At 35.5% G+C, this 13136-nt stretch overlaps 1 protein-coding gene across 8 annotated transcripts in view; it reads left to right on the top strand.

Moving 5' to 3' along the window:
* Window positions 1-13136, top strand: part of EEA1 (early endosome antigen 1) — a 334017-nt gene that overhangs the window by 287027 nt on the left and 33854 nt on the right. For all 8 annotated transcript variants that reach the window (XM_064283738.1, XM_064283737.1, XM_064283739.1 and 5 more), the window contains 2 exons: window positions 7261-7461; window positions 10765-10878. In XM_064283738.1, the coding sequence (XP_064139808.1) occupies window positions 7261-7461; window positions 10765-10878 (315 nt within the window). The remainder of the gene's footprint in view (window positions 1-7260; window positions 7462-10764; window positions 10879-13136) is intronic.

A 13136-nucleotide genomic window follows, 5' to 3' on the forward strand; every position in this document is an offset into this window, starting at 1 on the left:
TAGTTTTCTGGAGGATTCCTTAGGGTTTTCTGTGTATAAGGTCATGTCATCTACAAATAGAGATACTTTTACTGCTTCCTTGCCAATCTGGATGCCCTTTATTTCCTTATCTAGGCTAACTGATCTTGCTAGGGCCTCCAGCATAATGGTGAATGAGAGTGGTGATAGAGGGCATCCTTGTCTGGTTCCCCATCTGAAGGGCAGTGCTTTCAGGCTCTCTCCATTTAGGATGATATTGGCTATTGGCTTTGTACAAATGCCCTTTATTATGTTGAGGAATTTTCCTTCTATTCCTATTTTGCTGAGAGTTTTTATCATGAATGGGTGTTGAACTTTGATGCCTTTTCTGCATCAATTGATAAAATCATGTGATTCTTGTCTTTTGTTTTATTTATATGATGGATTACATTAATTGTTTTTCTAATGTTGAACCATCTGGTATCAATCCCACTTGATCATGGTGAATTATTTTTTTGATATGTTGTTGAATTCTGTTGGCTAGAACTTTGTTGAGCATTTTTACATCTAAGCTCATGAGGAATATAGGTCTGTAATTTTCTTTTTTTTGTGGTATCTTTACCTGGTTTTCTTATCAGGGATATACTGGCTTCATAGAATGAGTTTGGTAGTATTCCGTCCTTTTCTATGCACTGACATACCTTCAGTAGTAGTGGTGTTAACTCTTCTCTGAAAGTTTGATAGAACTCTGCAGTGAAGCCATCCGGACCAGGGCTTTTTTTTGTTGTGAGTTTTTTGATTACCTTTTCAATCTCTTCTTTTGATATGGGTCTATTTAGTTGTTCTACCTCAATTTGTGTTAGTTTAGGTAGGTAGTGTGTTTCTAGGAATTCACCCATTTCTTCTAGGTTTTCAAATTTGTTAGAGTATAATTTTTCAAAATAATCTGATGTGATTCTTTTAATTTCAGTTGGATCTTTTGTAATATCGCCCCTCTCATTTCTTATTCGGGTTATTTGCTTCCTCTCCTGTTTTTCTTTTGTCAGTTTGGCCAGTGGCTTATCAATTTTGTTGATTTTTTTTCAGAAAACCAGCTTTTGGTCTTGTTAATTCTTTCAGTTGTTTTTCTGTTTTCTTTTTCATTTAGTTCTTCTCTAATTTTTATTATTTGTTTTCTTCTGGTGCCTGTGGGTTTCTTTTGTTGCTCTCTTTCTATTTGTTCGAGTTGTAGGGATAATTCTTTGATTTATCCCTACAACTCGAACAAATAGAAAGAGAGCAACAAAGGTTCCCAAAGGTTCTGATAGGAAGTGTTTTCATTCTCATTGGATTCTGTGAATTTCTTTATTCCATCCTTCATGTCTTCTATGACCCAGTCGTTTTTGAGCAGGGTATTGTTTGGTTTCCAAGTGTTTGATTTCTTTTCCTTGCTTTTTCTGTTATTGATTTCTACTTTTATGATCTTATGGTCAGAGAACATATTTTGGATTCTGCTAAGGCTTGCTTTATGACCTAATATGTGGTCTATTCTAGAGAATGTTCCTTGTGCACTAGAAAAGAAAGTATACTTGACTGCTGTGGGGTAGAGTGTTCTATATACGTCTGTGAGGTCAAGTTGGTTGATTGTGGCATTTAGATCTTTTGTATCTTTATTGAGCTTTTTTCTGGATGTCCTGTCCTTCACCAGAATTGGTGCGTTGAAGTCTTCTACTGTTATTGTGGAGCTGCCTATCTCACTTTTCAATGCTGTTAGAGTTTGTTTTATGTATCTTGTGTCCCTGTCATTGGGTACATAAGTATTTAATATGGTTATATCCTCCTAATATATTGTCCATTTAATCAATATATAGTGTCTTTTCTTATCCTTTGTGGTGGATTTAACTTTAAGGTCTATTTTGTCAGAAGTTAATTTTGCCACTCCTCCTATTTTTTTTATTGTTGTTTGCTTGAGATATTTTTTTCCATCCTTTGAGTTTTAGTTTGTGTCTTTAAGTCTAAGGTGTGTCTCTTGTAGGTAGCATATAGATGGATAGTGTTTTTTAATGCATTCTGCCACTCTGTGTCTCTTTATTGGTGCATTTATCCATTTACATTCAGTGTAATTATGGATACGTATGAATTTAGGGCTGTCATTTTGATGTCTTTTTTTGAGTGTTTTTGACGGTTTCTTTTTCCCACTTAATTTTTTGTGCTGAGTAGTTTATATATTGTCTTTTCCTCATAGTCATTGTTGTCGATTTCGTTTCTGCAGAGTCTCTATTTTTTTCTTGTATTTTATTTTGATGCGTAGGGTAGTTTGTCTTGTTTGTGGTTACCTTAGTATTTACCCCTATTTTTCTAAATTTAAACCTAACTTTTATTTGTATTGCCTTGTGTTCATCTTCATAAAAAAGATACATGACTACATTGCTTAGTCCATCTTTATTGTGTGAATGTTGTCTTCTTTTACATAATAACATCGCTGTTTTCCTGTTTTGAGTGTTTTTTTTATCTTGATTTGTTGTTCTGATTTCCCTGTATTGGTTGACATCTGATTGCTCTGCCCAGTGTTCTAGCCTTGGGTTGATAACCTGATAATGATTGATTTTCTAACCAAAGAGCTCCCTTTAGTATTCCTTGTAGTTATGGTTTGGTTTTTATGAATTCCCTTAACTTCTGTTTATCTGGAAATGTCCTAATTTCACCTTCATATCTGAAAGACAGTTTTGCTGTATATATGATTTTTGGCTGGCAGTTCTTTTCTTCCAGCGCTTTATGTAAAGCCATCCCTTTGCCTTCTTGCCTGCATGGTTTCTGCTGAGTAGTCTAATCTTATTCTTATTGACTCTCCTTTGTAGGTAAGTTTTTGTTTATCCCATGCTGCTCTTAAAATTGTGTTTATCTTTGGTTTTGGCAAGTTTGATTATAATATGTCTTGGTGATTTTCTTTTAAAATCTACTTTATGTGGAGTTTGATGAGTGCCTTGGATAGATATCTTCTCATATTTCACGATACCAGGGAAGTTTTCTGCCAACAAATCTTCAACAGTTTTCTCTGTATTTTCCGTTATCCCTCTGTGTTTCGGTACTCCAATCACTCATAGGTTATTTCTTTTGATAGAGTCCCACATGATTCTTAAGGTTTCTTCATTTTTCAAAATTCTTTTATCTGATTTTTCTTCAAATATATTGGTGCCTAGTTTTTTTTTTTAGTTCTTTATCTTCACATTTAGCAATTCTGCCTTCCAGTTGCTCAGTTGTTTTCCTCTGACTTTCAGTTGTCTAATTCTGTAATTTTATTGTTAATCTTCTGAATTTCTGATTGCTGTCTCTCTGTGGATTCTTGTAGCTTACTAAATTTTTCTTTATGTTCTTGAGTAACCTTTTTAATTTCTTCAACTACTTTGTCTGTGTATTCCTTGGCTCGTTCTGTGTATAGCCTGATTGCCTTCCTAATTTTATTCCTGATGACTTGAAGAGTTCTGTATAGTGATCTTTTGAATTTTGCATCTGGTAATTCCAGGAAGTCACCTTCATCCAGAAGATTAGTTGATTCTTTGTTCTGAGAGCTTGTTGAGGCAATCATGATCTGTTTCTTTATGCAACTTGATATTGATTGTTGTCTCCAAGCTATGGAAAAATGATTGTATTAGTTTATTTTATGTTTGCTTACTGTACTGTAGCATTTTGCTTTATTTTGATATACCCAAATGGGTTGCTTGAGTGAGCTAGCTTGATTATTTTCAGCTTTGGAGCTCTGACGTCCTGTCCCCAGATGGCTAGAGGTGTTATCCTGTATACCCGTCTAGGAGTCCATTCACCTTTCTTGTGTGAATTCACCTCAGGTGTCCTGGTAGTTGATCATCAGGTGTGTGGCGCAGGCTCTGTCCTACAGTCTAAGAGGGGAAGGGTGATTGGTGTAGGTTCTGATATCTTGTTGCAACAGGGGGCCACGCTCTGAGCAAGGCAGGGGGCTGAGAATCATCCCCCAAGTGTGTCTGAGGAAAGCATGTCCCTCTTCCCTAGAGCGTTCTGGTGGGTGGTTTCTGCAGCTGGAGAGGGACCATGGGCTCCCAGCGTTTTTAATTGTAAGGATTGGGAGGTATCAGTTGTCGTTGGACCCCTGTTGCGTGTGGCTGGGTGACCTGAGTGGAGCCACCAGTCCTTAGGCCCCTGATGTGGGTAGGTGACGACCCTGTTTAATAGGCAAAGTGGTGTCAAACATCAAACACCCACCACCTCACTGCACAGATGAAACAGTTGTAGCGTGCCAACAAGGGCCTATTCTCCTGAAATAGGCCCACAGAAGTCCATGCAGTGGGGAAAGATATTCAAAGTCCGTGGACCATTTATGCCTGGACAGGAGCCACTTCTCTCCTGAGCTCACCAGGTTAGTGGAGCTGACAAATTATCTTCTCCCCCAATTCCGAGCTTATTCCTTCTCCAAGGCCAGGAGGATGGCTGTATGTGCTCTACGGGGCCTATCTCAGGCCCAGGGAAATCAATAGCCACTGAAGCTGGCTTGGAGGTGGGGGGGCGGTACAGTAAAATTATGCAAGTACTTAGCTTTTGCTGAGAGTGCCATTCTTCTCTGGTTCCAGAGGTGTGAGTAGGCTATGTGGCTGGCTGGTTCTTTCTGAGGAAACTGTGGCCTTACGCTACTACCAGCCCACTGCAGCTGCTCCTGGGAATGGTGCCTGAGGGAACCCAGCGATTCAGGTCTGGGAACTACTCTCCTCTTCTGAACCGACTCTCCCCACCCCCGCCGCTCAGTCCATTTTCTAACTGTGCATTTGATGTTCAGGGCTTCTAGGTTTTCATAAATATAATCGTTTTCACTTGTTTTTTTTGGTCTTTGTTGTAAGAGGGAATCGACGGAAGCATCTGGCTATTCCGCCATCTCTTCCATTAAAGATTCTATGAAAGAATCCTGATCAAAATGGGGAAAATGTAGAATGGAAGTTCAAATTCTCATGTACTCTATGCTTTCTGGAAACATGGAGGCTGAATGAACCCCTGAAACTGTTGCCCTGAGATAATCTTTAAAACTTACACCAAAAATATCCCCAAAGTCTTTTTAAAACCAAAATAATAGTTTAGCTCAGCTAGTAAAAAGTGTCTCATCATGAACATTATACTTTTTTAAGAACTATTTATATGGGATCAAATTGATAACAGCAGCTCTAAAGATTAGATAGAAACCTTAGAGGGCAGTGAGTCTTTGTTAATGGGGGAACAACTCAGAAAAGAGGGTGAGAATGGTTGCACAAATTGAAGAATGTAATCAATGTCATTGAATTGTACATGTATAAATGGTTGAATTCGTGTGTGTTTTCCTGAGTATATTCTTAACAACAGCAACAAAAAAAAAAATCTATGGATTGAAGAAGCTGAATGAACTCTAAACATGTACACCAAAGAAAACCACACAAAAGTACATCATCATAAAATTGCAAAAATCAATGATAAAGACAAAACTCTGAAAAGCAAGTAGAGAAAAAGACATACGTAAAAAATCAAGAAGTAAGATGGCCTTTGTTCGCCAGATGAGAAGATCGTTAACATAAAAAATCCTAAGGAATCTACAGAAAAATCCTTTAGAATTAATTTGAATTTAGAAAGGTTGTTGGATAAAATGTCAATATACAAAAAAATAAGTGTATTCATATATATTAGGAAACAATTAGAAAATGAAATCAAAATACCATTTGTAATAGCACCAGAAAACAACAGAACACACTTAGGAATCAATTTAATGCAAGATGTAGAAGACCTTTATACCAAAACAGTGCTGAGAAAAATTAAAGACGTTCTAAATAAACATACCATGTTCATGAATTGGAAGACTCAGTGTTGTTAGTGGCGTTTCTCCCCAAAATACTTTAGAAATTCATAGCCATATGAATCAAAATATCAGCAGACTTTTGTGTAGAAATTGACAAGCTGGTTTTAAAAATTATATGGCAACAGAAGGATTTGAAGTAGCCAAATAAGTTTTGAAAAAATAGAGACTGGAGTATTTCTGTTACCTATTTTAGGACTATAGTAATCAAGACCAGGTAGTATTTGTGTATGGATGGATTTTAGATCCTTAAAATAGAATAGACACATGCATATAGTCAATTGACTTTTTGACAAAGATGCCAAGGTAAGCTAATTGTAAAGGATAGTCTTTTTAACAGATGGTGCTAGAACAACTGAATATCTGTATGGAAATAAATAAGCTTTGACTCCCCTCAAACAATACACAAGAAAATTAACTCAAAATGGATCATAAACTTGAATAAAGAAGTTAAAACTATGAAGTCCCCAGAAAAAAAAGGGAAAATCTTTGTGGCCTTGGAGTAGATAGATTTCTTAGGTAGCGCACAAAAAGCCCCAATCCTAAAGGAAAGCAGAAATGATAAATTGGATTTCATCTAAATTAAAAATATATGTTCTTCAAAAGATACTATTATAAAAGATAAAAGACAAGACACAGAGTTGGAGAAAATATTTGCAAAACATGTATGTGACAATTCAGAAATACCCAGAATCTATAAGGAGCTCTTATTATTCAGTCAAATTGTGGTTGGCTTGGGCTGGAGATGGGTGGGAGGTACTGATTGCAAAGGGGCCTGAGGAAACTTTTGGAGTAATGGAAATGTTTTGTATTTTGATTCTGGTGGTAGTTAAATGGGAGCCCTGGTGGCACAGTGATTAAGAGCTCAGCTGCTAACCAAAAGGTTGGCAATTTGAATCCACCGGCTGCTCCTTGGAAATCTTGTGGGGCAGTTCTGCTCTATCCTCCAGGGTCACTATGAGTCGGAATCGACTCGACGGCAAAGGGTTTGGTTTGGTTTTGGTGATTAAATGAGTATATACAGTCACCAAATCTCTTCAAGGTGTGCAGTTAAATTGGATGCATTTTATTTCGTAGAAATATAGCTCAGTAAGGTTGATCTTGGAAACCCTGGTGGTGTAGTGGTTAAGTGCTGCGGCTGCTACCTAAGAGGTCGGCAGTTCGAATCCACCAGGTGCTCCTTGGAAACTCTATGGGGCAGTTCTACTCTGTCCTGTAGGGTCGCTATGAGTCGGAATCGACTCAACAGCAGTGGGTGGGTAAGATTGATTTTAACAGTAATAAAAACCTTTGACTTTCAAGTTATTTCTTATGATTTCTTATTATGTTTATTTATTTTTGGAAAGATGTGGAAAATTTTATTTGAAAAAATTGGTCTATCATAGAGCAGTTTGATATATTCATGGTGCTTAAATTTGGGCTTTTTAATTCTTGTTATATCATTTGTAAACTTTCTAATTAGTGTCTTGCTTGTATGATAGGTAACTCAACTAACAGAGAAGCTGAAGAATCAGTCAGAAAGCCATAAACAAGCCCAAGAAAATTTGCATGACCAGGTACAGGAACAGAAGGCCCATCTTAGAGCTGCTCAAGACCATGTCCTTTCCCTAGAAACCAGTGTCAATGAGTTGAAGAGTCAATTAAATGAAAGTAAGGAGAAGGTTTCCCAGCTTGACATACAGGTAATATTGAGTTATGTTGTTTCAAATGAGTTTGTAATAATTAAGCATCATTTTTGGACCATGAAGTATTTTAAATTATGATGCTGTTCTTTCTTTTGCCGTACCAATTAATATTAACAAATTGAGTGTGGGAATTAGATGAAGGTAGTATCTAGACAGTTTATTGAGCTTCCCTTTCTGCCTCTTTTTTTCTCTTGTGGCAAATTATGCCTCCTGAACCTGCTGGATCTTTTTTGCCTTTCTTTGTTTTGATCAAGTCCTTGTTACTGTTTTTGAAGCTTAGTTTACGGTTAAACTTAGATTTCCATGTTAAATATTTTTTAACTTTTACTTGTTAATTTTACTTTAAAGATTAGATTTAAAATAAATCTCTATATGGTACCATTATGTATGTATATTCTTTCAGAGGCCAATGTAGCAGCCTTCTCAATGAGCTAATCATGGAATGGGAATTAAGACATTTCTTTTTCTCTTCTCATCATTGGTTTCCTATTCTGTAGTACAGCAGAGAAAGTTATATTTCTTTCTTTCTTTTTTTTTTAGTGTTTTTCTCACCTCCCCTCTCCCCTCTCTAGTAACCATCAAAGATTGTTTATGTTTGTAAACTTTTTCATGAGTTTTTATAGTAGTGGTCTCCTGTAGTATTTGTCCTTTTGTGATTGACTTATTTCACTCAGCATAATGCTCTCCAGATTCATCCCTGTTGTGAGATGTTTCATTGATTCATCATTATTCTTTATTATTATGTAGTATTCCATCGTGTGTATGTCCCATAGTTTGTTTATCCATTCATCTGTTGATGGGCCCTTTGGTTGTTTCTATCTTTTTGCTACTGTGAATGATGCTGCAGTGAACATGAATGTGCATATTCTATTCATGTGATGACTCTTATTTCTCTAGGATATATTCCTAGGAGTGGGATTGCTAGATTGTATGGTCTATTTCTAGCTTTTTAAGGAAACGCGGTATTGATTTACGAAATGGTTGTTATCACTTTACATTCCCACCAGCAGTGTGTGAGAGTTCCAAGCTCCCTGTAGCCTCTCTAATATTTGTAATTTTCAGTTTTTTTGATTCATCCCAGTAACATTAGGGTATATAATATTTCTAAGCCTTAATTTTCTTTATTTTAAGAGAATTATTCCATTAGAAATAAGAAATACAATAGTAAGATATTGTAACATGCATTTATTAGAATTTGAAGAGTCCACGTTTCATTTTTTTTCAATATTTATTTGATGAGTTATATGATAGTCCATTATATAGATGCCAGAATTAAGACAGAAGGGGAGGTGAAGGAGGGAGGGAGGACTGGAGAGAGAGAGTAAGGGAAGGGAACATGTATGAATGAATAGATTAAGATAGTCTTTGATTCCTTTTGCATTACAAGATCCTTCCCTTTACAAAGTACCACACACTTCACTGCTGTTTATCTGATAACTAGTTATTATAATTAGATCAGCCAGTTTTTCTTATTGTCGTTGCTGTCTTTATCACCTTAGCAATAACCGCTTCTTTGCCTTTAGTTCTTGAAAAATGGTACTATAGGTATTTCTCAGTTTTTTAAACTTTTCTCTAAAGTGTTAACTTCTTCATAAACTGGTGTTAGTTCATAAAGTAGGCAGTATGGCATTATTTTTCTTCCAAGGATTGGGAATCTGATAACAACTTCTAGTGCTTTTAGTGATACTATTAATAAGAGAGGGTCAACCAGTAATATTTGACCAAAAGGGTGTTGGCTGTGACTTTCCTTTAAGTGCAGTAAACAAAGGCAGATATGGTAATATTTTTTTGATGGAGTGTGCCTTTAAGTACGCAGATGTGATTTTAAGTGGTTTTCTAGTTTTCAGTCCTGAAACATGCTTTTTAATGTATAATAAAAAAAATTCGTCTAAGATTTTTCCTAGTATGCGTGATTGTGACATCACCAAGGTAAATTACATGCATATATGTCACTGTATTGTGAGAGGGCTCTCCAGGGTCTTACTGTTTTAAGGGATTTAATGTAGAAGCTGTAACAATGCCGTTTTAGCAGTTGGTACTTTTTAGTCAAGCCTGAATTTATTGCACAGAAAGGGTCAACAGAGGGGCTCACTACATGAACAGCTATATTTTTTTACCCTCCATGAGAAGCATTTCTAAATTAAGGTAAACCAGTGGAATTATTACTTAATTCCCCCCCAAATTTTCTTTATGTGTAACATGATTTTGGAAGATGTATCACAGTAATTAAAGCATACCTGTATTAAAAGATCATGAGCAATTATCGTAGTCTTTAAGTATTGCCTTAATTTTTTTATTCCTCAGATAGATGAAATGTCGTGTATAAATGAAGAATATATTTTCTTCATAGTCTGTGCTGTATATTTATTATTTAGTATAGATTTACTACTTATCATTTAAAGTGAATGTATCTTTAGTTTTAACTTTTAATTCAGTGTAGATGCATGTACCTTGATACAACCATTGTTTCTGTGAAAATGTAAATAGTTCTTGAAAAAGGGTTCTTTAAATTTTTTTCATTTCTGCTTTAAATAACCCATGCAGTATAAATTCATCAGTCCTTTCTTCAAACAGCTAGAAGAATGTCCTCATTTCATACTTTTCTCAAGATACTTTAATTGCAAATATGTGTTTATCATTTTCTACTTTTTTGAAATAAGTTGTACTAAAGTTATTCAAACTCTTGAAAGTGTTACTTTTGATAGCAAGACAGGTGTTTTTGCTTGTTTGATTTTATTTCAAGCTTATTGTGATACATTTTTAATGTGTTGTTTCTTGACTTTTTATGTGCATCAAAAATAAAACCTTTTAAGTGAGAATTTATCAGGGAATACTGAATTTCACACAGTGTTTCCAGTTTGAATTTGTCATAGTCTGATTATTTTGAATTCTGGATTTCTGGAAGTCTTAATTGTCTTCTAAGCCGTCATTTCCTTTGGCATAGCCATTTAACTTATAACAGCAGGCAAACTTCAGATGTCAACTTCTGAAAAATACAGTGGCCCTTTTCAATAAAAACGTATACCTTCTTTTTCTTAGCAAAAGGGTGCTACAGTGTTTTGGTGCCATATAGGAACATCTTTTCACTATTTATCCAAACATTATTAGAAGTCTTCTCCCCTACCCATTCCTGTTTTGGGGATTTTCACATACATATTTTTTCATTGTCTAAATCTTTATGTATTTCACCAAAGGACCTAATTTTTAAAAAAATAATATAGTAATAAAAGCAGTGTGTATTCAAGCAAGGAGAAATCAAGAACTAAACAAAAATTAAATAACTTGTATATTTTGTTACAGATTAAAGCCAAAACTGAATTATTGCTATCAGCAGAAGCAGCAAAAACTGCTCAAAGAGCAGACCTTCAGAATCATTTGGATACAGCCCAAAATGCATTACAAGATAAACAGCAGGTAGGGGAACCTGATACCATTTCATACCATAACATAGTGCTTTAGTAGGTAAATTAATTGCAAACCTGTATAAAAATGATACTCAGGTTTATAGAATTTTGTGATGATAGACTTGTTTATGCCCCTTAATTCCTCCCTTAACCGAACTGAACCCAGTGCCATCGAGTCAATTCCGACTCATAACAACCCTGTAGGACAGAGTAGAACTGCCCCATAGAGTTCCCAAGGAGCGCCTGGTGGATTCAAACCGTCGACCCTTTGGTTGGCAGTCGTAGCACTTAACCACTATGCCACCAGGGTTTCCTTAGTTCAGAACTAATTGAGCAACAGATGCAGGAGTCAGGCAAAGAGATATACAATATCAGTTTTGATTTTGATAAAACTCAACTGGTGTGCGTGACTTAAAGAAGCAACCCTGGTTGGGCTTCCTAATACCGTATTTCTTCAGTAGCCTAGACCTTGATGTGGAACTGAAACATTTACTCCTAATTGTTGCCTCATCCCATCAAGTGCCAATGATTGGGAAAGACAGAGACCTCCACACCTGTTCTTAGTAGATAGGCTGGGCTGTGACGCTGATATAGTTACCACTTGGAAGGAGGAAAAGAGCGGTGCATACACAAAAAAAAATAGGCCACCTTAAATATGAGTTACTCTCCTTTCTTGAGGGGTAGGAGCCAGTGAGGGGCTAGGGGAAATACAGAAGTTTCCTCAACACTTCTGATAGAATAGAAGCTGCCTATTTTACGGAGCCCTGGTGGCTCAGTGGTTAAGAGCTACGGCTCCTAACCAAAAGATCAGCAGTTCGGATCCACCAGCTGCTCCTTGGAAACCTTATGGGGCAGTTCTACCCTGTCCTATAGGGTAGCTATGAGGTGGAATTGACTCGACGGCAGTGGGTTTGGTTTTTTATTTTTTGGTTTATTTTACCGCCAAGGTCAAAATGTTGGTAGATTTTTCTTACCTTTTACCAGATAGAAATTTTTTAAATTTATTTTATGCAAGAAGTAATAGTAGTTATTGCTTTAATTTTTTTTTAACAATATAGAAGTATATCGAGTTAAAAAAAAGAAAAAAAACAAATAATTTTCCTGTGTTTACCCTTAGCCGCAATCCTATTTTCCTTGGATGTGTGTGGAATCACACTATGTATGTTGTTAAATACCTCTGGAGAGTGTTTTCTAAGCACAAGATCAGAGTCGGAAACTGTAAAAAATTATAAAAATAACTGCACAAAAATTGAAAATTTATCTGCTAAAGCATTATTAACAAAATTTAAGGCAAATAGCAAAAGAATAAAACATTTTCTGAAGTATGTCTGATGAAGGCTTAATATCCTTAATAATTAAAACACTTTAATATAGGAAAAAAGTAGCCTATAAAAATATAAATGATTAGAACTACAGTAGGAAATGTTCAAGTTCTTTAAGAGTCAGTTGTAAATTAAAACAATAATGGGATACATTTTCCCTGGAGAGGTGGAGAGGGTGTGAAAGAATAAGTCACTTACATACATTGCTAGTGGTAGTATAAATTAGTTCAGCTTTTTGGTGGGGAGGACTGTTTGGCAATGTATTTTTAAAAACCTTTGAATTTTTCATGTTCTGTAGCTCACTCTGTGTCTTTTGTCCTAAGAGACTATTCATAGCTTTAAGGATGCTATTTACGTTTCTGCTAATAAATGCATAGAATTTAGTAGCAATCTTGGCCTCCTGAAATAGGTGATTTGGCTAAAAAATGAACTATATCCATGAAATGGAAATTTATGCAATCAAATATATGGCATTATAGAAAATACCAAAGTTTTATGATGCTTTGTTATGTAAAATAAAAGGATGTTGCAATAAAATTACGTAAAGTGAGTACCTGTTTTTATTGTAAAAGATCAAAGAAAAAGATATGTAAACTAACATACAGAAAAGACTGGAAGGAAAGTTATCAAAACATTAACAGTGATTATCTGGGTTGTAGTAATTTTTATTTTTTTCTTTCTGTGCCACTGGATATTCCAAATGAGTTGAACAAGTGTCATAGATATATTATTTTTAAATGTTATTTTTAAAATGGTATCCTGAACATTGAAAATGTTTAATTATAATTTAAAAGTATTTTACCGTTAGCCTGTTTAATATTATATTTTGGCTCCTGAAATAACTTTTTTAAGAAAAACATCGAAGTTATTAAATTGTTATGCATATAAACTGTGCGAGGCATCAGTTCAGGTCCTTTATGTTGTTGTTGTGTGCCGTCTAGTTGAT

Source organism: Loxodonta africana, chromosome 4 (genome assembly GCF_030014295.1).
Source record: "Loxodonta africana isolate mLoxAfr1 chromosome 4, mLoxAfr1.hap2, whole genome shotgun sequence".
Lineage (NCBI taxonomy): Eukaryota > Metazoa > Chordata > Mammalia > Proboscidea > Elephantidae > Loxodonta > Loxodonta africana.